Here is a 27,480-nt window from a genome sequence, read left to right as displayed (position 1 = left end):
TTCTGAGCAATAAAACCCATGTATTGTGTACACGATTAACACCTCCTTACAACGCAGCGATCCACGGGCCATATCTGCCAAGTTCCACGCGGATCAGGCCCAGCACCTGAAGCGTCTTGATGGGCACTTTTTGGGACACTTCAAGGTCTCTCCTTCCTGGTCATCAACCCTTTCTTGGCACCATGGTGAATTTTCGAATCCAGCTTCCCTGTGAAGAGACGGGCAAATAAAAAAACCGGTAATTCAGCCTTGCGCAGCTGTGCTACACATGTGCCAGGCGCGGCTACAACTCGGCACCGCCAAGATATGCCCGCAAGACACCTGACGGTCAGGTAGAGGACGTTCTCCTTTACAGTGCTCGAATGACATACCTAGAACGTTCGGAAGCCTGCTACTGACCCTTATGATGTACCTAGAATGTCATGGGCACATGCTTGTTTTCTGGGGGCTTATCAGGTGGTCGAGAGCCCCCTCCACTTCCGTTTCCTGTCCCGCGGTCACATGAACGGAAGTGCCGGAGATCTGACCACCGGCCCCGTAAAAATGAATTATCCCATCTCCTTGAGATGGGTGCCCTCGCCCGATACTATTTCTCACTAGCCGTGCTCTGCACATCCCACCCTCCGAGATGGCATTTCTGGGCGAAAACGGTTCATACTGCACGGAAATGCGGCTCGCCGTATTCTCGCAAACAGCTATTTTTTTTTTAACTTTCAATGTCTTATTATCGATTTGAGCTGTATACAGAAATATAATTGAAAAGAGTATCCAAATGTCCCAATAGAAGCAAAATATCTTTAGTTTAATATTTAACACATTATTACAACATAGCTAAAAACACCTCTGCCCCTAAACAGAACAAGCTGTGTGTAGCTGGTATAAATGCCCTACCTGCCCTTACCCCAGAGCTGTGCCGGGCACGGTTCTCGCCTATACGAAGAATGGAAGCAGGTTCAGATCTCACCATCTGCTCGGGAGGAACGGTTACTGAATCTGTGCTAGAGATTGGAGCCAGGATTTGCCTTTCGTACAGTTACTAAACATCCACGTGGTGCGACTGCCGACCCAGCGTGTTTTGTAACCCACTGACCCTGTATCATGGAGTTCACGTTTATTTCTGTCGCAAACAGCTTTTTAAGATGCGATTTGGTGGCGATTCTGCAATTTCGTATGCTACGAACCGCACTCTTAAACAGAGTTATTCAACGAGCTATACGACGCAGGAGATAGTACCTACCGCTCACCTATTATGAAGTAAATATAATAGTACATAAAAGTGGCATACGGGAACAATAGCATATATTTACAGAAAGGTTGAAAGATACAACCCAGAGGATACCTATTTGCACTCACTATGAACAGATTTAATGGCTGGAATAATGTAATCCAAGGGTACAAATATCACTATAATGCCACTGAAGATGTGGGTACAGTTAAAAAAGCATTTTAATCAACATATATACAAACAATGTGTAAGGGGAGGTGATCAACATGGAAGAGCTACCTTATCCTCACACAGTTTCAGTTGCTCACTGTGTGTATCCAATTAGGGAGTTTGTAGGATGGCACATGTATTAGAGTGATAGGTCTCACAAAACCCAATTACCTGTATAATAACGTTACATAGCGACGGTTAGGGATACAAGTCAGATAAGTACAAGTTGAGGCCCCCCTTACCAAGCTCTGGCTCTTGAGACCCGCCCTCTCTAGCAGTGCACCAATTGTATCTAGTAACTGCCCAGTCAATCATATTCCAGGACTACATTGCCCACAATGCTGTGCAAGAACTGAATTAAATAGCCCAGAGCAAAGAATCGATTACAAGCGAACAGATTGATCTGCAGTTTAGCGAATCACTTGTCAGTGTGCAGATTGTACTGATGCACATATTGAATGGGAAAAATATATTTATAAAAAAAACCGTCAGCTTTAACTGTGGTCAGTGGGGTGTGTTCATTCTGCAACATTGTTACAGCTGTATCATTTTCAAACATCTAAGCGACAATTAACACCTGTTGCAGACGTAGGCATTTGCACAGCCGGATACTGTTCAAATATTAACCGCTAGTGTTAAACGTTTTCAGCAGTGAGTGCAATCACAGCAAACGTTGTAGGTGAATTATCTGTAATTTCGAGGAGGTCCACATGGCCATTAGTAACTACTATACACTCCCATATTGCACAAATAGAAGTTGCTATTGGGTTTGTTTGTCATACATTTCTTACCGGTCCTGTGGCATAAGTGGCTATTTATTCTTCACTATATATCGCTATGTAACATTATTATACAGGTAATTGGGTTTTCTGAGACCTATTACTCTAATACATATACCCATCCTACAAACTCCCTAATTGGATACACACAGTGAGCAACTGATACTGTGAGGATAAGGTAGCTCTTCCATGTTGATCACCTCCCCTTTACACATTGTTTGTATATATGTTGATTAAAATGCTTTTTTTAACTGTACCCACATCTTGTGAGTGGCATTATAGGGATATTTGTACCCTTGGATTACATTTTTCCAGCCATTAAATCTATTCATAGTGAGTGCAAATAGGTATCCTCTGGGTAGTATCATTCAACCTTTCTCTTAATATATTCAACAAGCTGCAAGATTGTGTACAGAAAGTCAGACACAAAAATGTCACCTCCCAGAAGCCGTCACAGATGTGACTGAGCAGTAAAAGGATGAAACCCAAGTGAGATCCAACTTGTAGGTGCCACCAGCAAAAATCTGCGAGGAATACGATGAACAACTGCAAGCTGGGCGCATGTCAAAGGTATATCGGACCAGTACACCGACGTTCCGGTCCATACAGGACCTACATCAGGGCGCCCATTTGTGAGGAAGACGGGAGAGAGGAAGCCGTTTCCCTATTTCTCTACGCAGCCCGGCATCGGTAATCTCTTCAATACGTGGAAGGTCACGGCAAAATAAAAGATGGATTCCAGCAGAAGGCTTCAGATAGAACTGCATGATAACATTCGTGGTCTTGGGAAATATTTGGTGACTCTCACCACGGTTGAAGAGACGATTTGAAGGGGTTATTTAGGGGCAGACCGGTTAAGCGCCGGTACGAGTTCACACACTCGAACTGGTGCCATTTTTAATGGGCGAGACCGCCAACACATACCGACGCGTATTAATCTGCCACGTAAAAAGATGGATTCTCTTAATCTTATCGAAACCCAAGATGGCTGCCCCCGGGAAAGGGAACGATCCGCGTGGGAAATGCACGCCAACGAGGGGTCTCTTACCGCCATTTCTCTGCCAGACACTACAAAAAACACATTTTAATCTGGTGTCATGTTCACATTTTTGGGGGTGGTTTTGTTAGGGAAGCTCGCCCTTGAACGGACAGGCTCCTAAAAGTGTGACATTGTGATACTGCAGAGTAACGGAAGTAACACGAGTATGAATATCTGCACTTACAGATCTTGTGCTGTCCTTTCATGGGGAATTTCACCAGCAGTTCTTGGGGATTCGCGCAAACGAAGACGAAGGGCGACGTGGATTCCTGGCTGAGAGATGGGTGCTGCGGGGCGGAAAATATACCAGTCATCACGGCCCCGCGGGTATACGCCGCTCGCTCCCCGCCTGCTTCCCCCGTGTACACGACCGCTCACTCCCCACTCTCCCCCCCTGCGTGCACACGACCGCTCACTCCCCACTCTCCCCCCCTGCGTGCACACACAGCTCCCTCGCTGAATGTCCACCCCCTGCGTGTACACACCTCTCTCTGCATGCCCATCCCCTCAGTGTGCACACATCTATCTCCCTGCGTGCACACCCCCTGCGTGCACACACAGCTCTCTCCCTGCATGCCCACCCCCTGCGTGCACACACAGCTCTCTCTGCGTGCACACCACCTGCGTGCACACACAGCTCTCTCCCTGCATGCACACACAGCTCTCTCCCTGCGTGCACACACAGCTCTCTCCCTGCGTGCACACACAGCTCTCTCCCTGCGTGCACACACAGCTCTCTCCCTGCATGCACACACAGCTCTCTCCCTGCATGCCCACCCCCTGCGTGCACACACAGCTCTCTCCCTGCGTGCACACACAGCTCTCTCTCTCTCTGCGTGCACACACAGCTCTCTCCCTGCATGCCCACCCCCTGCGTGCACACACAGCTCTCTCTCTCTCTGCATGCCCACCACCTGCGTGCGCACAGCTCTCTCCCTGCGTGCCCGCCCCCTGCATGCACACACCACTTGCCCCCTGCGTGCGCTCCTCCCTTGGGTAACGCCTTGTTCGCTAAGCTAATCGCACGCAAATAAACCAGCTTTAATTAAGCTCATTAGCATAGGTTTCATTGCCTTTTATTAATTCTCCAGCACGAGTGGCACTGGCCGCAGCAAACAGTGAGATTACGTAGAAGTTATACTAACGGTGCAGGGGAGGCTGGGGGTATCACGGGGCCTCTTCCCTTCTCCATCGTCCTGTCATCGTGGCACCGCAATGTTAAATGGCGTGGCATTGCCACGACAACTCAGTGCCCCACTGGGTTTAGCGTCACGTCCCATTGTAATGGGACACCGCGGAGCCATGACGACGGGACGCTGCAGGAGGATATGCCGCCGGAGGAGGTAAGAGTTAGACGCGCGGGTGTCTGTGACCGCGGGGCAGTGGCGCCGCCATCACGCCGGCCCTGGGTACGATCCCCCATAGCTGCCCAATAAACAACCTTTCACTTTAACAGTCTAATGGATTTCCCTAAATAAATGTAACTGTGCCAATAGCAAAGATGTGGCTGCTTTAATTTGAATGAATTACACATTGCATTTCTTCAGCGCCTCTGTAAAGGAATGTTTGTCACCCAAGCGTTTCCTTTCCTCTTGTCCCGTTCCCTGTCCTTATCAGAGAGACAATAAAGATAAGGAGAGGGGGCTTCTCCTGTGCAAACTCTTACGAGGCAGCCCGCGTCACGTGCGGGATTTAAAGACCAGGAAATACCAGCGTTGCTTTCACTGGTATCTCTGGAACCTGCATCTTATAATAGTGTGGTTCCGCGCGGTGAACCCCCCGATTCTCACCCCGATAAATAACAGGGGGTGGAGGGAGGCCGCTATAAAGGCGGGGTTCCTCTCCCAGACAATACGGCCATCTTTCCTTCATTAGATGAATTATATTTAGAAATCCGATTGCTGCAAAAGGTTGACATGTTCCAGCCAAAACAGGATAAACCAACATAGAATTATCCACAAGCGTATCTGGCCCTCAAACCGGCTTCTCCTCACCCCCTCCCCTTTCCCACCGTACAGGGGTTCACATGCAGACAAGGATTCTGGGTAGTGATATGTAAATGAGCACAAAGCAGGTCTCCATATCTTCATCTTCTGCAATAAATTGAATCCAATGCAAATCCGGATTTGTGCTCCGTGACCGGACAGCAGACTGAGTCCGAACGCCGGAGTCCCATATTTACTAAGCAGTTCTATTCCATAGGCCGCCTTCAGTGCCTCAAGGCGCCCGGCGAAATGCGTTGGATTGTGTGCGTTTGACCTATGATCTCCCCCTGCTTCCCCTCTCACCTGATCCTTAAACTGCTCCTGGGACAAACAGTCCAGTACGTCCACGCAGCCGAGGAGACATCCGGTGGGGTAATCCCTGGGAAACGCCACGTCTACGGGGGATGGGAGATGTTCAAAGAGAAACCCCGACCTGGAAACTTTACCGGGGGGAGGAGAGGGAGGTTCTCCAACTTCCAGGGAGCCAGTTAGGGAATGGTGAGCCCGAATACAATGGCCGTGAGGTCAGCGCTCAGTCCCGCGGGCGACAGCAAAGCCGCGACATCATTGGGGATACAAATACCTCGGCAGGTATTGCCCCAAAACAAAATTTCAAGGGCGGTTTTGGCAGCTTTAAGGTGAGCCCCATTCATAGGTTTACAGCGGACCCCAACTAATAAACTGAAAATATGGTCTGCTTTCTGCCGTACGGTAGCAGGTCTACCCTGTGGACTCAAGACTGCCTCCCGGGAGGTCCCTTTCAGGTTCAATGTGCTGGACAGGATAGCTGGACAGGCGCCTGGAGACAAGTGAATAATTCGGACACAAGGTATCGTTCTCACTCACTGGTCTGCTTTAATGGGCACATGCATCAGTTCTTATAGCCCTTTCGGGTTGTTGTCACATAGTTACAATTCATTCAGGTTGCCAAGTTGCCATGTACACGTAACAGAAGCCAGTTGTCCTTAACAATGCCATATTCCTTTCAGTTACCCCCCAGCCCAGCTGTTATTGCTATAGTTATGCTTAACAATGCCATATCCCTTTCAGCTACCCCCCAGCCGAGCTGTCGTTGCTATAGTTATCCTTAACAAAGCTATTTTCTGTCAGCTAACCCCCAGTTGCCGTGGCTATCGTACATTGCTGACAAGACAGTTTGAATATATCAGGATTCTGGTCAAACAGGATATATGGGGCTTGATCTCAGCAAGGAGCAACTGTATTAGAAGTGACTTTTGCTCTCTGTGTTAAAACAGAGTTCCTATACTTTTCCCTACAGCTATACACATTGTACCTGAGCTGACAAAAATGGAGCATATATTCTTAAACATATAAACTTAGGACCCCTATCAAAATATACATTAACATAAACACAACGAGGTTCAGAGCTGGACCCCAAAACAGGAGCAACACAATTTCACCAGCTGGATTTTGGGCTCTCTCTGTATACACCGTGCGTCTGGGGAATCTTCTATGGGACCCCTCGATTCTGCGGGCTGCCTCTGCAGACGTGTCCCCCATTCCTGCTGGCAATGACTTATAGGGCCCCCCCATTCCTGCTGGCAATGACTTATAGGGCCCCCCCATTCCTGCTGGCAATGACTTATAGGGCCCCCCCATTCCTGCTGGCAATGACTTACAGGGCCCCCCCATTCCTGCTGGCAATGACTTATAGGGCCCCCCCATTCCTGCTGGCAATGACTTACAGGGCCCCCCCATTCCTGCTGGCAGTTACTTATAGGGCCCCCCCATTCCTGCTGGCAGCGACTTATAGGGCCCCCCCATTCCTGCTGGCAGTGACTTATAGGACCCCCCCATTCCTGCTGGCAATGACTTATAGGACCCCCCCATTCCTGCTGGCAATGACTTATAGGGGCCCCCCATTCCTGCTGGCAATGACTTATAGGGCCCCCCCATTCCTGCTGGCAGTGACATAGGGGCCCCCCATTCCTGCTGGCAGTAACTTATAGGGCCCCCCCATTCCTGCTGGCAGCGACTTATAGGGCCCCCCCATTCTTGCTGGCAGTGACTTATATGGCCCCCCCATTCCTGCTGGCAGTGACTTATATGGCCCCCCCATTCCTGCTGGCAGTGACTTATATGGCCCCCCCATTCCTGCTGGCAGTGACTTATATGCCCCCCCCATTCCTACTGGCAGTGACTTATAGGGCACCCCCAGTACTGCTGGCAGTGACTTATATGGCCCCCCCATTCCTGCTGGCAGTGACTTATATGGCCCCCCCATTCCTACTGGCAGTGACTTATAGGACCCCCCCAGTCCTGCTGGCAATGACTTATAGGACCCCCCCATTCCTGCTGGCAATGACTTATAGGGCCCCCCCATTCCTGCTGGCAATGACTTATAGGGGCCCCCCATTCCTGCTGGCAATGACTTATAGGGCCCCCCCATTCCTGCTGGCAGTGACATAGGGGCCCCCCATTCCTGCTGGCAGTAACTTATAGGGCCCCCCCATTCCTGCTGGCAGCGACTTATAGGGCCCCCCCATTCTTGCTTGCAGTGACTTATATGGCCCCCCCATTCCTGCTGGCAGTGACTTATATGGCCCCCCCATTCCTGCTGGCAGTGACTTATATGGCCCCCCCATTCCTGCTGGCAGTGACTTATATGGCCCCCCCATTCCTACTGGCAGTGACTTATAGGGCACCCCCAGTCCTGCTGGCAGTGACTTATATGGCCCCCCCATTCCTGCTGGCAGTGACTTATATGGCCCCCCCATTCCTACTGGCAGTGACTTATAGGGCACCCCCAGTCCTGCTGGCAGTGACTTATATGGCCCCCCCATTCCTGCTGGCAGTGAGTTATAGGGCACCCCCATTCCTGCTGGCAGTGACTTATAGGGCCCCCCCATTCCTGCTGGCAGTGACTTATAGGGCCCCCCCAAGCTGACCTTTCTGAAGCAGCACGCGGTATGAGGCTTCCAGCTCGGAGACCTCCTGCGGGGACGGTCGCTTGGCCGCAGCGGCAATCCACAAGCGGCCCCTGTGAGCGCTGTACCACGTCCGGCCTTCCACCCTGCGCGTGAGACAGAAGCGTGGGAGGGGAGGGCATGAAAGATTGTAACCATCGAGGAGGAGGGGGGGGGGGCAAGCGTTAACTGCAACAATCACATGGGGGGGGTGTCCTCATTCTCATCACAGGGGGGAGGGGGGCAAGCGGTCACTGTACCCATCACAGAGGGGAGGGGGGAGGGGCGCAAGCAGTCACTGTACCCATCACGTGGGGGAAAGCAAGCGTCATTGTAATCAGCGGCAGGACGGAGCTCAAGGCAGCCCGACGTCACCGGGTGCTAAACCTGCGCACACCTGCAGGGTTAATATCTCACCCCGTGTCCCTCTAAGCTGCACACACCCGCAGGGTTAATATCTCACCCCGTGTCCCTCTAAGCTGCACACACCCGCAGGGTTAATATCTCACCCCGTGTCCCTCTAAGCTGCACAGATTAAAGTCCTGCAGCCTTTCCTGATCCCCTCCTCTCACTGCCACCAACACGCACATGGGCCATATTTACTAAGCAGCGCTATTACATAAACACCGCTGAGTAACCGTGGCCCTGCATTTATCCGGCGGCACACGCGCCGCAGGACGTGCGCCGTGACCTCACCGTTTGACGCCCGTGACCAGCAGCGAGGCCCACGGCTGGTGCATACTCAGGCACATCCCCTCGTCGCTCATCTCCTGCAGCTCCCGGTCCTGGATCCGCAGCCGGCTTCGGGTCAGGTTCTGGTCCGCCCGCTCCGGGCCGGCGCCCCTCCTGCGTGCGCCTGCGCTGACCTGATCCACCCACTGCGGCAGAGAGTATGTGTGATCAGGAGCCGAACCATACCTGCGCTGCCATTATCTGTGCCACCCAGCGTCGCCATTACCAGCGACCACCAGCGCAGCCATTATCCGGCGCCGCAAATACCTGCGTCCCCCCCGTCGCCATTACCTGCGTCCCCCCGTCGCCATTACCTGCGTCCCTCCCGCCGCCATTATCTGCGCCCCAAAACACAGGATACGTGTTTGGGAGGGGTGTGACCTTTATTTAATCGCGATTCGCGTTCACTGACCAGTGGGGGAGGCTGCAGCAGGCTGGGATTCACCAGATAGGAATCCTCCGATGTTCCCATGGGGCCCCGGGAAGGTTTAACCACTGTCCCAGAGTGAAGTGCTTGGATGGTTTCATCCAACCTGGAGAGAAGAAGAAGAGAAGAGAGAGGAGAAGAAGAGAAGAGAGAGGAGAAGAAGAGAAGAGAGAGGAGAAGAAAGAAGGAGAGCAGAAGAGAGAAGAAGAGAAGAGAAGAAAGAGCGAAGAGAGGAGAAAGAAAAAAGAGAAGAGAAAGAAGAAAGACGAAAAAGAGAGAGAAGAAAGAGAGAATTAAGAGAGAAGAGACAAGCAGAAGCGAGGAGGTGAGAATCAGTAAAGGGGTCAGGTAGGGAAAGTGTACTAGCGGCAAACAAGCAGTAACCACCCAAAATATATAAATAGGACATACACCCTTTGGTCCTAATCCTGTCACTGTGCATACATACACACACATATTGGCCCAGCCTATCCAGCCTACTGACGTGTAGCACTGCTTAGTTACCGGGGTGCGCGGGCGGTTACAGAAGGTCCCGCGCTTCCCTCTCCACCCCCCAAAATTTAAATGAAATGCCAGGGGACCGCTCAAAGCCTCTGTAACTTCGCTTACCTGGTCTTTGGTGACGTGTCGCCATGGTAACCCGGCGGCAAATGACGCTGCGGGGCAACGTGACGTCACATGACCCCGCGGCGAGACGATCGGGGTGGGGGGGGGGAGAGGGGGCGAGCAGGCAGGGGGGCGCAGGGAGGAAACTTTGCGCACCCCTGGCTTAGTATATCTGGCCTGATCTGTGAGACGCCCTGGAGGGCGCCCGTGCTGCCGACCCCTCTCTCCTCACCGCTTGTGGTAGTCGGCCAGGTCTCCCCCCTCCTCCAGGACCCGGCGCCCCGCGAAGTCGATGGTGACCTTGCGGCTAAGACGGGACGCGTGACGCAGTTCCTGCAGCTCCTCCTCCTTCCTGCGCACGGACTCGCGCTCCACCGGCGACAGCCACTGGTTAGAGTCCGTGGCGAAGTAATCCGACTCGTCGTCGATCACGTGGGTACGGCGCACGCTGGCGGGGGGGGGGAGAAGGGTTAGGGGGCGTAGCGGACATTACCCCTGAGCCTCCGATTCTCAGTATAGCGGTCTCAGTATGTCTCAGTACAGCAGTCTCATTGCGTCTCAGTACAGCGGTCTCATTATGTCTCAGTACAGCGGTCTCATTATGTCTCAGTACAGCAGTCTCATTGCGTCCCAGTACAGCGGTCTCATTATGTCTCAGTACAGCAGTCTCATTGCGTCTCAGTACAGCGGTCTCATTATGTTTCAGTACAGCAGTCTCATTGCGTCACAGTACAGCAGTCTCATTATGTCTCAGTACAGCAGTCTCATTGCGTCTCCGAAGGAAGCGGCGGTCTCAGTACAGCGGTCTCATTGCGTCTCAGTAGGGAGCGGCGGTAACAGTACAGCGGTCTCATTGCGTCTCAGTAGGGAGCGGCGGTCTCAGTACAGCGGTCTCATTGCGTCTCAGTAGGGAGCGGCGGTCTCACAGTACAGCGGTCTCATTGCGTCTCAGTAGGGAGCGGCGGTCTCAGTACAGCGGTCTCATTGCGTCTCAGTAGGGAGCGGCGGTCTCAGTACAGCGGTCTCATTGCATCTCAGTAGGGAGCGGCGGTCTCAGTACAGCGGTCTCATTGCGTCTCAGTAGGGAGCGGCGGTCTCAGTACGACTCAGTAGGGAGCGGCGGTCTCAGTACAGCGGTCTCATTGCGTCTCAGTAGGGAGCGGCGGTCTCAGTACAGCGGTCTCATTGCGTCTCAGTAGGGAGCGGCGGTCTCAGTACAGCGGTCTCATTGCGTCTCAGTAGGGAGCGGCGGTCTCAGTACAGCGGTCTCATTGCGTCTCAGTAGGGAGCGGCGGTCTCAGTACAGCGGTCTCATTGCGTCTCAGTAGGGAGCGGCGGTCTCAGTACAGCGGTCTCATTGCGTCTCAGTAGGGAGCGGCGGTCTCAGTACAGCGGTCTCATTGCGTCTCAGTAGGGAGCGGCGGTCTCACAGTACAGCGGTCTCATTGCGTCTCAGTAGGGAGCGGCGGTCTCAGTACAGCGGTCTCATTGCGTCTCAGTAGGGAGCGGCGGTCTCAGTACAGCGGTCTCATTGCGTCTCAGTAGGGAGCGGCGGTCTCAGTACAGCGGTCTCATTGCGTCTCAGTAGGGAGCGGCGGTCTCAGTACAGCGGTCTCATTGCGTCTCAGTAGGGAGCGGCGGTCTCAGTACAGCGGTCTCATTGCGTCTCAGTAGGGAGCGGCGGTCTCACAGTACAGCGGTCTCATTGCGTCTCAGTAGGGAGCGGCGGTCTCAGTACAGCGGTCTCATTGCGTCTCAGTAGGGAGCGGCGGTCTCAGTACAGCGGTCTCATTGCGTCTCAGTAGGGAGCGGCGGTCTCAGTACAGCGGTCTCATTGCGTCTCAGTAGGGAGCGGCGGTCTCAGTACAGCGGTCTCATTGCGTCTCAGTAGGGAGCGGCGGTCTCAGTACAGCGGTCTCATTGCGTCTCAGTAGGGAGCGGCGGTCTCAGTACAGCGGTCTCATTGCGTCTCAGTAGGGAGCGGCGGTCTCAGTACAGCGGTCTCATTGCGTCTCAGTAGGGAGCGGCGGTCTCAGTACAGCGGTCTCATTGCGTCTCAGTAGGGAGCGGCGGTCTCAGTACAGCGGTCTCATTGCGTCTCAGTAGGGAGCGGCGGTCGTTCTCTGTAACCCACCCACAGAAAGACGCCAGTCACTGCACCGCAGCGCAGAGCATCGCAGCACAGAGCACCGCAGCACAGAGCACCGCAGCACAGAGCACCGCAGCGCACACCGCACTGCAGAGCCTGCCTGGTACCTGGTCTTATCATATTCCAGTAGCCTGTCCCGATGCTGCCGCGCCTTCTCCAGACCTTCTTTCAGCCGCACCTCCTGCCGGGGGAGAACGTCCTTCATGGTGGGATCCATCTTTACCGAGGTCTCGGAGCCTGCGAACCACAAGCATGTGTGGTGTTAGAGACAGTGATCCTGTCTGTGTGACAGGTTTGTGCTCGCTACCGCTGTACGAAGCGGAGATAAATAGGGGAGTAACAGGTGCGATGGGGGAGGAATAAGAGGGAGAGTGTACGGGGGCGGAGGAACGAGAAGGGGGCGGAGAATATGGAGCAAAACGAGAGGAAGGGGGAGAATATGGGGGAGGGGGAGGAACGAGGGGGAGGGGAGGAGGAACAGGGGGGGGAGGAGGAATGAGGGGGGGAGGAGGAATGAGGGGGGGGGGGGGGAACGAGGGGGGGGACGAGGGGGGGAGGAACGAGGGGGGGGAGGAGGAACGAGGGGGGGAGGAGGAACGAGGGGGGGGGAGGAGGAACGAGGGGGGGGGAGGAGGAACGAGGGGGGGGAGGAGGAACGAGGGGGGGGAGGAGGAACGAGGGGGGGGGAGGAGGAACGAGGGGGGGGAGGAGGAACGAGGGGGGGGAGGAGGAACGAGGGGGGGAGGAGGAACGAGAGGGGGAGGAGGAACGAGGGGGGGGGAGGAGGAACGAGGGGGGGGGAGGAGGAACGAGGGGAACGAGGGGGGGGAGGAGGAACGAGGGGGGGAGGAGGAACGAGGGGGGGGAGGAGGAACGAGGGGGGGGAGGAGGAACGAGGGGGGGAGGAGGAACGAGGGGGGGAGGAGGAACGAGGGGGGGGGAGGAGGAACGAGGGGGGGGGAGGAGGAACGAGGGGGGGAGGAGAACGAGGGGGGAGGAGGAACGAGGGGGGGGAGGAGGAACGAGGGGGGGGAGGAGGAACGAGGGGGGGGAGGAGGAACGAGGGGGGGGAGGAGGAACGAGGGGGGGAGGAGGAACGAGGGGGGGGAGGAGGAACGAGGGGGGGGAGGAGGAACGAGGGGGGGGGAGGAGGAACGAGGGGGGGAGGAGGAACGAGGGGGGGGAGGAGAGAGGAATGAGGAACAGATCATGGGAATAAGTGCTTCCGACATAAAGTAATATTTAGGAAGAGGAGTCCCTAGGGGACAGTCGGAGGGCAGGGCAGTCCGGGGGGGGGGCAGGGGCAGTGGGGGGGGGGGCAGGGGCAGTGGGGGGGGGGCAGTTGGGGGGGGGGCAGGGGGCAGTCGATGGGCATGGCCAGTAGAGAGAGATGCGCTCACCTCCCAGGAGTTTCTTGAGTAGTTTCTGGCTCTTGTTGGAGTCTCGCTGCAGAATGTCCTGCTCTTCCTTTGTACAAACCTGCGGGGAGAACAGAGACAGCGACACGGAGTTGCGATGCTCTGCGAGTCACACAGGGGATCCATCTACCCCCACCCCCGCTATATCACACCATTCTGCTAGGGAACAAGCACATGGGAGGACAGTCCCTCCTAGGGGCAAAAGTGTACTAACGGCAGTGACAGGGTTAATGGGCCAGTCCCCCCTAGTGGCAAAGTGTACTAACAGCAGTGACAGGGTTAAGGGACACATCTGGGTGACCGATGCCTTGTTACCCAAATCTGCCCCCTATAAGTAGGATGAAATCCTTATTAAAGTTATTATAGGAACACGGGGAGCTGAGACTTGGGAGGGGGCTGGTTTCCTCGCGCTGCTCCCTTGTGTCCGACGTCTGTGTGTGTTCAACAAGAGTTTGCGCAGGCTAAGCCCCCACTCTCCCCCTCCCCTTATCTCCTCGCTGATAAGGACAGGGGGGGGGGAGAGATAAGGGAAAAGGAAACACTTGACTGTCAAACATTCAGAAGCCTCGAAGAAATGTAATTTGCAGAGAACCACAAGCAGGCGAATCTCCGCTGTGCGCACGGTTAGATTAGTATGAAGGGGAAACATGCGATTTGAAGCAGATTACACAGCGGAGAACGCGGCGGCGTTCCTCACCAGGTTCCCGCAGAAGAGGCAGGGCCCGGAGCCCTCCTGCTCGCACACGATTCGGCCGCAGGTCAGGCAGTTACTGATGAGCTGGTGTTTCTGCGCCAGGCACTCGCACGGGTACCGCCCCGGGATCAGCACGGCCAGCTTGTCCTGCCCCTCCGCGGTGTACAGACTCACAAACTTCTGCTTCTTCTTGGAGGACGACGACGACCCCGCCGCAGGACCGCTGACCTCCTGCGCCTGGACCGGGGCAGGGGAAGAGGCAACGCTGCTAATCACGGATACAGCTAGGGCACTGCAGGGGGAGGGTTACCGGGAGGTAAAACTGCTCATCACAGATACAGCAAGGACACTGCATGAGGATGGCGACTGAGAGGTAACACTGCTTATCTAATTACGGATATAGCTAGGGCACTGCAGGAGGAGGGTTACCGGGAGTAAAATCACCCCTTTGACCTTGAACCCCACACCCTGTGTTTTGCTGGATAGCCACACGTGATTTGAGACCCAGACCGTCCTTTTCCCCCTGCCCCTCACCCCAGTGGCGCAGTGTGGGTTTGTATTTACCTGCCCGTGTACTTACCTTAGCCAAGTCCAGGGGCGTCTTCACCTCTTCCCCCGCCGTCTCTGCCGCAGCGTAGATGGGAGGCTCCAGCTTGTTCCGCCCCTTTCGCCTCCCTCTGCGGCCCTGCTCTCCCGACAGCAGCCTCTGCGCGCAGGCCTCCTCTGACCCTTAATGCAGAGATGTGAGCGTTATCTGACAGCAGCCTCCTCTGTGCACGGAAACATGAGTGACACACCAGGTGACGGGATTGGTGTCCCGCGGGGGGACACGCACCAGGTGACGGGATTGGTGTCCCGCGGGGGGACACGCACCAGGTGACGGGATTATTGTCCCGCAGGGGGGACACGCACCAGGTGACGGGATTGGTGTCCCGCGGGGGGACACGCACCAGGTGACGGGATTGGTGTCCCGCGGGGAGACACGCACCAGGTGACGGGATTAGTGTCTCGCGGGGGGGCACGCACCAGGTGACGGGATTGGTGTCCCGCGGGGGGACACGCACCAGGTGACGGGATGGGTGTCCCGCAGGGGGACACGCATCAGGTGACGGGATGTGTGTCCCGCGGGGGGACACGCACCAGGTGACGGGATGTGTGTCCCGCGGGGGGACACGCACCAGGTGACGGGATTGGTGTCCCGCGGGGGGACACGCACCAGGTGACGGGATTAGTGTCCCGCGGGGGGACACGCACCAGGTGACGGGATTGGTGTCCCGTGGGAGTGGGGAACGCACCAGGTGACGGGATTAGTGTCTCGCGGGGGGGCACGCACCAGGTGACGGGATTGGTGTCCCGCGGGGGGACACGCACCAGGTGACGGGATTGGTGTCCCGCGGGGGGACACGCACCAGGTGACGGGATTAGTGTCCCGCGGGGGGACACGCATCAGGTGACGGGATGTGTGTCCCGCGGGGGGACACGCACCAGGTGACGGGATGTGTGTCCCGCGGGGGGACACGCACCAGGTGACGGGATTGGTGTCCCGCGGGGGGACACGCATCAGGTGACGGGATTGGTGTCCCGCGGGGGGACACGCATCAGGTGACGGGATGTGTGTCCCGCGGGGGGACACGCACCAGGTGACGGGATTGGTGTCCCGCGGGGGGACACGCATCAGGTGACGGGATTGGTGTCCCGCGGGGGGACACGCACCAGGTGACGGGATTGGTGTCCCGCGGGGGGGACACGCACCAGGTGACGGGATTGGTGTCCCGCGGGGGGACACGCACCAGGTGACGGGATTGGTGTCCCGCGGGGGGACACGCACCAGGTGACGGGATTGGTGTCCCGCGGGGGGACACGCACCAGGTGACGGGATTGGTGTCCCGCGGGGGGACACGCACCAGGTGACGGGATTGGTGTCCCGCGGGGGGACACGCACCAGGTGACGGGATTGGTGTCCCGTGGGAGGGGGGAACGCACCAGGTGACGGGATTGGTGTCCCGCAGGGGGACACGCACCAGGTGACGGGATTGGTGTCCCGCGGGGGGACACGCACCAGGTGACGGGATTGGTGTCCCGCGGGGGGACACGCACCAGGTGACGGGATTGGTGTCCCGCGGGGGGACACGCACCAGGTGACGGGATTGGTGTCCCGCGGGGGGACACGCACCAGGTGACGGGATTAGTGTCCCGCGGGGGGACGCACCAGGTGACGGGATTGGTGTCCCGCGGGGGGACACGCACCAGGTGACGGGATTGGTGTCCCGCGGGGGGACACGCACCAGGTGACGGGATTGGTGTCCCGCGGGGGGACACGCACCAGGTGACAGGATTAGTGTCCCGCTGGGGGACACGCACCAGGTGACGGGATTGGTGTCCCGCGGGGGGGACACGCACCAGGTGACGGGATTGGTGTCCCGTGGGGGGACACGCACCAGGTGACGGGATTGGTGTCCCGCGGGGGGACACGCACCAGGTGACGGGATTATTGTCCCGCAGGGGGGACACGCACCAGGTGACGGGATTGGTGTCCCGCTGGGGGACACGCACCAGGTGACGGGATTGGTGTCCCGCGGGGGGACACGCACCAGGTGACGGGATTAGTGTCTCGCGGGGGGGCACGCACCAGGTGACGGGATTGGTGTCCCGCGGGGGGGACACGCACCAGGTGACGGGATGGGTGTCCCGCAGGGGGACACGCATCAGGTGACGGGATGTGTGTCCCGCGGGGGGACACGCACCAGGTGACGGGATTGGTGTCCCGCAGGGGGACACGCATCAGGTGACGGGATGTGTGTCCCGCGGGGGGACACGCACCAGGTGACGGGATTGGTGTCCCGCGGGGGGACACGCACCAGGTGACGGGATTAGTGTCCCGCGGGGGGACACGCACCAGGTGACGGGATTGGTGTCCCGTGGGAGGGGGGAACGCACCAGGTGACGGGATTAGTGTCTCGCGGGGGGGCACGCACCAGGTGACGGGATTGGTGTCCCGCGGGGGGACACGCACCAGGTGACGGGATTGGTGTCCCGCGGGGGGACACGCACCAGGTGACGGGATTAGTGTCCCGCGGGGGGACACGCATCAGGTGACGGGATGTGTGTCCCGCGGGGGGACACGCACCAGGTGACGGGATGTGTGTCCCGCGGGGGGACACGCACCAGGTGACGGGATTGGTGTCCCGCGGGGGGACACGCATCAGGTGACGGGATTGGTGTCCCGCGGGGGGACACGCATCAGGTGACGGGATGTGTGTCCCGCGGGGGGACACGCACCAGGTGACGGGATTGGTGTCCCGCGGGGGGACACGCATCAGGTGACGGGATTGGTGTCCCGCGGGGGGACACGCACCAGGTGACGGGATTGGTGTCCCGCGGGGGGGACACGCACCAGGTGACGGGATTGGTGTCCCACGGGGGGACACGCACCAGGTGACGGGATTGGTGTCCCGCGGGGGGACACGCACCAGGTGACGGGATTGGTGTCCCGCTGGGGGGGGGACGCACCAGGTGACGGGATTAGTGTCCCGCGGGGGGACACGCACCAAGTGACGGGATTAGTGTCCCGCGGGGGGACACGCACCAGGTGACGGGATTAGTGTCCCGCGGGGGGGACACGCACCAGGTGACGGGATTGGTGTCCCGTGGGGGGGGACACGCACCAGGTGACGGGATTGGTGTCCCGCGGGGGGACACGCACCAGGTGACGGGATTGGTGTCCCGGGGGGGGACACGCACCAGGTGACGGGATTGGTGTCCGCGGGGGGACACGCACCAGGTGACGGGATTGGTGTCCCGCGGGGGGACACGCACCAGGTGACGGGATTGGTGTCCCGCGGGGGGACACGCACCAGGTGACGGGATTGGTGTCCCGCGGGGGGACACGCACCAGGTGACGGGATTGGTGTCCCGCGGGGGGGACACGCACCAGGTGACGGGATTGGTGTCCCGCGGGGGGACACGCACCAGGTGACGGGATTGGTGTCCCGTGGGAGGGGGGAACGCACCAGGTGACGGGATTGGTGTCCGCGGGGGACACGCACCAGGTGACGGGATTGGTGTCCCGCGGGGGGACACGCACCAGGTGACGGGATTAGTGTCCCGCGGGGGGAACACGCACCAGGTGACGGGATTGGTGTCCCGCGGGGGAACACGCACCAGGTGACGGGATTAGTGTCCCGCGGGGGGATGCACCAGGTGACGGGATTGGTGTCCCGCGGGGGGACACGCACCAGGTGACGGGATTGGTGTCCCGCGGGGGACACGCACCAGGTGACGGGATTGGTGTCCCGCGGGGGGACACGCACCAGGTGACAGGATTAGTGTCCCGCTGGGGGACACGCACCAGGTGACGGGATTGGTGTCCCGCGGGGGGGACACACACCAGGTGACGGGATTGGTGTCCCGTGGGGGGACACGCACCAGGTGACGGGATTGGTGTCCCGTGGGGGGACACGCATCAGGTGACGGGATTGGTGTCCCGCGGGGGGACACGCACCAGGTGACGGGATTAGTGTCCCGCGGGGGGACACGCACCAGGTGACGGGATTGGTGTCCCGTGGGGGGACACGCACCAGGTGACGGGATTGGTGTCCCGTGGGGGGACACGCACCAGGTGACGGGATTGGTGTCCCGCTCGGGGGGGGAACGCACCATGTGACGGGATTAGTGTCCCGCTGGGGGGACACGAACCAGGTGACGGGATGTGTGTCCCGTGGGGGGGACACGCACCAGGTGACGGGATTGGTGTCCCGTGGGGGGACACGCACCAGGTGACGGGATTGGTGTCCCGCGGGGGGACACGCACCAGGTGACGGGATTGGTGTCCCGCGGGGGGACACGCACCAGGTGACAGGATTGGTGTCCCGCGGGGGGACACGCACCAGGTGACGGGATTGGTGTCCCGTGGGGGGGGGGACGCACCAGGTGACGGGATGTGTCCCGCGGGGGGACACGCACCAGGTGACGGGATTGGTGTCCCGCGGGGGGACACGCACCAGGTGACGGGATTGGTGTCCCGCGGGGGGACACGCACCAGGTGACGGGATTGGTGTCCCGCTGGGGGACACGCACCAGGTGACGGGATTGGTGTCCCGCTGGGGGACACGCACCAGGTGACGGGATTGGTGTCCCGCTGGGGGACACGCACCAGGTGACGGGATTGGTGTCCCGCGGGGGGACACGCACCAGGTGACGGGATTGGTGTCCCGCGGGGGGACACGCACCAGGTGACAGGATTGGTGTTCCGCGGGGGGACACGCACCAGGTGACGGGATTGGTGTCCCGTGGGGGGACACGCACCAGGTGACGGGATTGGTGTCCCGCTGGGGGACACGCACCAGGTGACGGGATTGGTGTCCCGCGGGGGGGACACGCACCAGGTGACGGGATTGGTGTCCCGCGGGGGGACACGCACCAGGTGACGGGATTGGTGTCCCGCTGGGGGACACGCACCAGGTGACGGGATTGGTGTCCCGCTGGGGGACACGCACCAGGTGACGGGATTGGTGTCCCGCTGGGGGACACGCACCAGGTGACGGGATTGGTGTCCCGCGGGGGGACACGCACCAGGTGACGGGATTGGTGTCCCGCTGGGGGACACGCACCAGGTGACGGGATTGGTGTCCCGCTGGGGGACACGCACCAGGTGACGGGATTGGTGTCCCGCGGGGGGACACGCACCAGGTGACGGGATTGGTGTCCCGCGGGGGGGGACGCACCAGGTGACGGGATTGGTGTCCCGCGGGGGGACACGCACCAGGTGACGGGATTAGTGTCCCGCGGGGGGACACGCACCAGGTGACGGGATTGGTGTCCCGCGGGGGGACACGCACCAGGTGACGGGATTGGTGTCCCGCGGGGGGGACACGCACCAGGTGACGGGATTGGTGTCCCGCGGGGGGACACGCACCAGGTGACGGGATTGGTGTCCCGCGGGGGGACACCACCAGGTGACGGGATTGGTGTCCCGCGGGGGGACACGCACCAGGTGACGGGATTGGTGTCCCGCGGGGGGACACGCACCAGGTGACGGGATTGGTGTCCCGCGGGGGGACACGCACCAGGTGACGGGATTGGTGTCCAGCGGGGGGACACGCACCAGGTGACGGGATTGGTGTCCAACGGGGGGACACGCACCAGGTGATGGGATTGGTGTCCAACGGGGGGACACGCACCAGGTGACGGGATTAGTGTCCCGCGGGGGGACACGCACCAGGTGACGGGATTGGTGTCCCGCGGGGGGACAAGCACCAGGTGACGGGATGTGTGTCCCGCGGGGGGACACGCACCAGGTGACGGGATTAGTGTCCCGCGGGGGGGACATGCACCAGGTGACGGGATTGGTGTCCCGCGGGGGGACACGCACCAGGTGACGGGATTGGTGTCCCGCGGGGGGGGGGACACGCACCAGGTGACGGGATTGGTGTCCCGCGGGGGGGACACGCACCAGGTGACAGGATTGGTGTCCCGTGGGGGGACGCACCAGGTGACGGGATTGGTGTCCCGCGGGGGGACACGCACCAGGTGACGGGATGTGTGTCCCGCGGGGGGACACGCACCAGGTGACGGGATGTGTGTCCCGCGGGGGGACACGCACCAGGTGACGGGATTAGTGTCCCGCGGGGGGACACGCACCAGGTGACGGGATTAGTGTCCCGCGGGGGGACACGCACCAGGTGACAGGATGAGTGTCCCGCGGGGACACACGCACCAGGTGACGGGATTAGTGTCCCGCGGGGGGACACGCACCAGGTGACGGGATTAGTGTCCCGCGTGGGGACACACACACCAGGTGACGGGACTGGACCCGCATGGGGGCTCACCATCTTGCTTGTGGAACGGCTGCTCTGAGTGGGCACCGACCGGCCGCCTGGACTTCTGCCACCGGACTTTAAGCTCCTCGATGAACTGTCGCTTCCTCCCCTCCGAGCCCTGGATGAGGTCGTGAATGTACTCGTCAATCTCCTCCTCTGTGTCTATGGACAGGATGTACCTGCGGGAGAGCGTCAAACAACGGGGGACGGGCTCAGGAACGTTACTATGGAGTAAGGGACCACTTACTGGGAGGTACTCATACAGAGGGGTGAATCTCCCCAACAAGGGGCGCAGAGGGGCACAGAGTCTCTCCCTGACAGAGAGGGGGCTGGGGGGGAAGGGTCACAGAGACTCCCCGACAGAGAGGGGGCTGGGGGGGAAGGGTCACAGAGACTCCCCGACAGAGAGGGGGCTGGGGGGGAAGGGTCCCAGAGACTCCCCGACAGAGAGGGGGCTGGGGGGGAAGGGTCCCAGAGACTCCCCGACAGAGAGGGGGCTGGGGGGGAAGGGTCACAGAGACTCACCGACAGTGAGTGGGGGGGGGAGCACAGAGACTCACCGATAGTGAGGGGGGCACAGAGACTCACCGATAGTGAGGGGGGGGCACAGAGACTCACCGATAGTGAGGGGGGGGGCACAGAGACTCACCGACAGTGAGTGGGTGGGGGGGCACAGAGACTCACCGACAGTGAGTGGGTGGGGGGGCACAGAGACTCACTGACAGTGAGTGGGTGGGGGAGCACAGAGACTCACCGACAGTGAGTGGGTGGGGGCACAGAGACTCCCAGACAGGGGGGGGGGGCACAGAGACTTCCTGACAAGGAGATGGGGGGGCACAGAGACTTCCTGACAGGGGGGGGGCACAGAGACTTCCTGACAAGGAGGAGGGGGGGCACAGAGACTTCCTGACAGGGGGGGGGGGCACAGAGATTTCCTGACCAGGGGGGGGGGGGCACACAGACTTCCTGACAGGGGGGGGGGCACAGAGACTTCCTGACAGGGGGGGGGGCACAGAGACTTTGACAGGGGGGGGGGCACAGAGACTTCCTGACAGGGGGGGGGGCACAGAGACTTCCTGACAGGGGGAGGGGGGCACAGAGACTTCCTGACAGGGGGAGGGGGGCACAGAGATTTCCTGACAGGGGGAGGGGGCACAGACACTTCCTGACAGGGGGAGGGGGCACAGAGACTTCCTGACAGGGGGAGGGGGCACAGAGACTTCCTGACAGGGGGGGGGGCACAGAGACTTTGACGGGGGGGGCACAGAGACTTCCTGACAGGGGGGGGGCACAGAGACTTCCTGACAGGGGGGGGGACAGAGACTTCCTGACATGGGGGGGGCACAGAGACTTCCTGACAGGGGGGGGCAGAGAGACTTCCTGACAGGGGGGGGCACAGAGACTTCCTGACAGGGGGGGGGGCACAGAGACTTCCTGACAGGGGGGGGGGGCACAGAGACTTCCTGACAGGGGGGGGGGCACAGAGACTTCCTGACAGGGGGGGGGCACAGAGACTTCCTGACAGAGAGGGGGCTGGGGGGGAAGGGTCACAGAGACTCCCCGACAGAGAGGGGGTTGGGGGGGAAGGGTCACAGAGACTCCCCGACAGAGAGGGGGCTGGGGGGGAAGGGTCACAGAGACTCCCCGACAGAGAGGGGGCTGGGAGGGAAGGGTCACAGAGACTCCCCGACAGAGAGGGGGCTGGGGGGGAAGGGTCACAGAGACTCACCGACAGTGAGTGGGGGGGGGCACAGAGACTCACCGATAGTGAGGGGGGGGCACAGAGACTCACCGATAGTGAGGGGGGGGCGCAGAGACTCACCGATAGTGAGGGGGGGGGCACAGAGACTCACCGACAGTGAGTGGGTGGGGGGGCACAGAGACTCACCGACAGTGAGTGGGTGGGGGGCACAGAGACTCACCGACAGTGAGTGGGTGGGGGGCACAGACTCCCAGACAGGGGGAGGGGGGCACAGAGACTCCCAGACAGGGGGGGGGGCACAGAGACTCCCAGACAGGGGGGGGGGGCACAGAGACTCACCGATAGTGAGGGGGGGGGCACAGAGACTCACCGATAGTGAGGGGGGGGGCACAGAGACTCACCGACAGTGAGTGGGTGGGGGGGCACAGAGACTCACCGACAGTGAGTGGGTGGGGGGGCACAGAGACTCACCGACAGTGAGTGGGTGGGGGGCACAGAGACTCCCAGACAGGGGGGGGGGGGCACAGAGACTTCCTGACAAGGAGGAGGGGGGGCACAGAGACTTCCTGACAAGGAGGAGGGGGGGCACAGAGACTTCCTGACAAGGAGGAGGGGGGGGGGCACAGAGACTTCCTGACAAGGAGGAGGGGGGGCACAGAGACTTCCTGACGAGGAGGAGGGGGGGGGCACAGAGACTTCCTGACAAGGAGGGGGGGCACAGAGACTTCCTGACGAGGAGGGGGGGCACAGAGACTTCCTGACAAGGAGGAGGGGGGGGGCACAGAGACTTCCTGACGAGGAGGAGGGGGGGGGCACAGAGACTTCCTGACAAGGAGGAGGGGGGGGGCACAGAGACTTCCTGACGAGGAGGAGGGGGGGCACAGAGACTTCCTGACAAGGAGGAGGGGGGGCACAGAGACTTCCTGACGAGGAGGAGGGGGGGGGCACAGAGACTTCCTGACAAGGAGGGGGGGGGGCACAGAGACTTCCTGACGAGGAGGAGGGGGGGGCACAGAGACTTCCTGACGAGGAGGGGGGGCACAGAGACTTCCTAACAAGGAGGAGGGGGGGCACAGAGACTTCCTGACAAGGAGGAGGGGGGGGGCACAGAGACTTCCTGACGAGGAGGGGGGGTGGGGCACAGAGACTTCCTGACAGGGGGGGGGGGGCACAGAGATTTCCTGACAGGGGGGGGGCACAGAGACTTTCTGACAGGGGGAGGGGGCACACAGACTTCCTGACAGGGGGGGCACAGAGACTTCCTGACAGGGGGGGGGGGGCACAGAGACTTTGACAGGGGGGGGGCACAGAGACTTCCTGACAAGGAGGAGGGGGGCACAGAGACTTCCTGACAAGGAGGAGGGGGGGCACAGAGACTTCCTGGCAGGGGGGGGGGCACAGAGATTTCCTGACAGGGGGGGGGGGCACAGAGACTTTCTGACAGGGGGAGGGGGCACACAGACTTCCTGACAGGGGGGGGCACAGAGACTTCCTGACAGGGGGGGGGCACAGAGACTTTGACGGGGGGGGCACAGAGACTTCCTGACAGGGGGGGGGCACAGACACTTCCTGACAGGGGGGGGGCACAGAGACTTCCTGACAGGGGGGGGGCACAGAGACTTCCTGACAGGGGGGGGGGCACAGAGACTTCCTGACGAGGAGGAGGGGGGGCACAGAGACTTCCTGACAAGGAGGAGGGGGGGGGGCACAGAGACTTCCTAACAAGGAGGAGGGGGGGGGCACAGAGACTTCCTGACAAGGAGGAGGGGGGGCACAGAGACTTCCTGACAAGGAGGAGGGGGGGGGCACAGAGACTTCCTGACGAGGAGGAGGGGGGGTGGGGCACAGAGACTTCCTGACAAGGAGGAGGGGGGGGTGGGGCACAGAGACTTCCTGACGAGGAGGGGGGGGGCACAGAGACTTGACTCCCTGACAGGGAGGGGGCACAGAGACTTCCTGGCAGGGGGGGGGGCACAGAGATTTCCTGACCAGGGGGGGGCACAGAGACTTCCTGACAGGGTGAGGGGGCACACAGACTTCCTGACAGGGGGGGGGCACAGAGACTTCCTGACAGGGGGAGGGCGCACAGAGACTTCCTGACAGGGGGAGGGCACAGAGACTTCCTGACAGGGGGGGGGCACAGAGACTTCCTGGCAGGGGGGGGGGCACAGAGATTTCCTGACCAGGGGGGGCACAGAGACTTCCTGACAGGGGGAGGGGGCACACAGACTTCCTGACAGGGGGGGGGCACAGAGACTTCCTGACAGGGGGGGGGGCATAGAGACTTCCTGGCAGGGGGGGGGCACAGAGACTTCCTGACAGGGGGGGGGGGCACAGAGACTTCCTGACAGGGGGGGGGCACAGAGACTTCCTGACAGGGGGGGGGGGGGGGCACAGAGACTTCCTGACAGGGGGGGGGGCACAGAGACTTCCTGACAGGGGGAGGGGGCACAGACACTTCCTGACAGGGGGAGGGGGCACAGACACTTCCTGACAGGGGGGGAGGGGGCATAGAGACTTCCTGACAGGGGGGGGGGCACAGAGACTTCCTGACAGGGGGGGGCACAGAGACTTTGACAGGGGGGGCACAGAGCCTTCCTGACAGGGGGGGGGCACAGAGACTTCCTGACAGGGGGGGGGGCACAGAGACTTCCTGACAGGGGGGGGGGCACAGAGACTTCCTGACAGGGGGGGGCACAGAGACTTCCTGACAGGGGGGGGCACAGAGACTTCCTGACAGGGGGGGGGGCACAGAGACTTCCTGACAGGGGGGGGGGGCACAGAGACTTCCTGACAGGGGGGGCACAGAGACTTCCTGACAGGGGGGGGGCACAGAGACTTCCTGACAGGGGGGGGCACAGAGACTTCCTGACAGGGGGGGGGCACAGAGACTTCCTGACAGGGGGGGGGGCACAGAGACTTCCTGACAGGGGGGGGGCACAGAGACTTCCTGACAGGGGGGGGGGCACAGAGACTTCCTGACAGGGGGGGGGGCACAGAGACTTCCTGACAGGGGGGGGGTCACAGAGACTTCCTGACAGAGGGGGGGGGGCACAGAGACTTCCTGACAGAGGGGGGGTCACAGAGATTTCCTGACAGGGGGGGGCACAGAGACTTCCTGACAGGGGGGGGGCACAGAGACTTCCTGACAGGGGGGGGGGTCACAGAGACTTCCTGACAGAGGGGGGGGGGGCACAGAGACTTCCTGACAGGGGGGGGGCACAGAGATTTCCTGACAGGGGGGGGCACAGAGATTTCCTGACAGGGGGGGGGCACAGAGATTTCCTGACAGGGGGGGCGCACAGAGACTTCCTGACAGGGGGGGGGGCACAGAGACTTCCTGACAGGGGGGGGGACACAGAGACTTCCTGACAGGGGGGGGCACAGAGACTTCCTGACAGGGGGGGGCACAGAGACTTCCTGACAGGGGGGGGGCACAGAGACTTCCTGACAGGGGGGGGGTACAGAGACTTCCTGACAGGGGGGGGTACAGAGACTTCCTGACAGGGGGGGGGGCACAGAGACTTCCTGACAGGGGGGGGGGGCACAGAGACTTCCTGACAGGGGGGGGGGCACAGAGACTTCCTGACAGGGGGGGGGGGCACAGAGACTTCCTGACAGGTGGGGGGGGCACAGAGACTTCCTGACAGGTGGGGGGGGCACAGAGACTTCCTGACAGGGGGGGGGGGCACAGAGACTTCCTGACAGGGGGGGGGCACAGAGACTTCCTGACAGGGGGGGGCACAGAGACTTCCTGACAGGGGGGGGGGGCACAGAGACTTCCTGACAGGGGTGGGGGCACAGAGACTTCCTGACAGGGGGGGGGGTACAGAGATTTCCTGACAGGGGGGGGCACAGAGATTTCCTTACAGGGGGGGGCACAGAGATTTCCCTTTCAGGGGGGGGTGGGGGCACAGAGACTTCCTGACAGGGGGGGGGGGCACAGAGACTTCCTGACAGGGGGGGGCACAGAGACTTCCTGACAGGTGGGGGGGGCACAGAGACTTCCTGACAGGTGGGGGGGGCACAGAGACTTCCTGACAAGGGGGGGGGCACAGAGACTTCCTGACAGGGGGGGGGGCACAGAGACTTCCTGACAGGGGGGGGGGGGGCACAGAGACTTCCTGACAGGGGGGGGGGCACAGAGACTTCCTGACAGGGGGGGGGCACAGAGACTTCCTGACAGGGGTGGGGGCACAGAGACTTCCTGACAGGGGGGGGGGTACAGAGATTTCCTGACAGGGGGGGGGCACAGAGATTTCCTTACAGGGGGGGGGCACAGAGATTTCCCTTTCAGGGGGGGTGGGGGCACAGAGATTTCCTGACAGGGGGGGTGGGGGCACAGAGACTTGCTGACAGGGGGGGGGCACAGAGACTTGCTGACAGGGGGGGTGGGGGCACAGAGATTTTCTGACAGGGGGGGTGGGGGCACAGAGACTTGCTGACAGGGGGGGTGGGGGCACAGAGACTTGCAGACAGGGGGGGTGGGGGAACAGAGACTTGCTGACAGGGGAGGGGCACAGAGACTTGCTGACAGGGGGGGGGGCACAGAGACTTGCTGACGGGGGGGGGCACAGAGACTTGCTGACAGGGGGGGGCACAGAGACTTGCTGACAGGGGGGGGCACAGAGTTACCAGTCCCAGCACTCACTGCACTATCTCTTTGCTGACCCTCAGCCCAAAGCTTCTCTCCAGCTCCCCCTCACACCAGCTGAGTAGATCTGCCGCCATCCGAACGCCACCGGAACCCGGAAGTATTTTTCCTGTCA

At 60.4% G+C, this 27,480-nt stretch overlaps 1 protein-coding gene across 3 annotated transcripts; it reads right to left on the bottom strand.

Moving 5' to 3' along the window:
• Window positions 1-27,480, bottom strand: TRIP4 (thyroid hormone receptor interactor 4). 3 transcript variants are annotated; one of them, XM_075575989.1, is made up of 13 exons: window positions 27,363-27,480; window positions 21,019-21,188; window positions 14,772-14,920; window positions 14,195-14,428; window positions 13,480-13,558; window positions 12,187-12,316; window positions 10,163-10,378; window positions 9,310-9,430; window positions 8,862-9,043; window positions 8,148-8,272; window positions 5,542-5,633; window positions 3,438-3,540; window positions 1-208 (listed from the first exon to the last, which is right to left on the bottom strand). In XM_075575989.1, the coding sequence occupies exons 1-13, from the start codon at window positions 27,440-27,442 to the stop codon at window positions 141-143; spliced, it is 1,749 nt and encodes a 582-aa protein (XP_075432104.1). In that variant the 5' UTR covers window positions 27,443-27,480; the 3' UTR covers window positions 1-140. The 3 variants fall into 3 exon arrangements, with proteins under 3 accessions (XP_075432104.1, XP_075432105.1, XP_075432107.1); XM_075575990.1 differs by lacking the exon at window positions 5,542-5,633; XM_075575992.1 differs by lacking the exons at window positions 3,438-3,540; window positions 5,542-5,633.

The sequence above is a fragment of the Ascaphus truei genome, chromosome 18, assembly GCF_040206685.1.
Source record: "Ascaphus truei isolate aAscTru1 chromosome 18, aAscTru1.hap1, whole genome shotgun sequence".
In the NCBI taxonomy this organism is placed as follows: domain Eukaryota; kingdom Metazoa; phylum Chordata; class Amphibia; order Anura; family Ascaphidae; genus Ascaphus; species Ascaphus truei.
This window is presented reverse-complemented; position numbering and strand designations above follow the sequence as displayed.

Excerpts from the sequence above, each read along its gene's own strand:
- TRIP4 (XM_075575989.1), bottom strand. The coding sequence starts at position 27,442 with ATGGCGGCAGATCTACTCAGCTGGTGTGAGGGGGAGCTGGAGAGAAGC. Across the intron at positions 12,317-13,479 it reads ACTCAAGAAACTCCTGGGAG|GCTCCGAGACCTCGGTAAAG; the intron begins GTGAGCGCATCT and ends TGTGGTTCGCAG. Across the intron at positions 3,541-5,541 it reads AGGAGCAGTTTAAGGATCAG|CACCCATCTCTCAGCCAGGA; the intron begins GTGAGAGGGGAA and ends TCCGCCCCGCAG.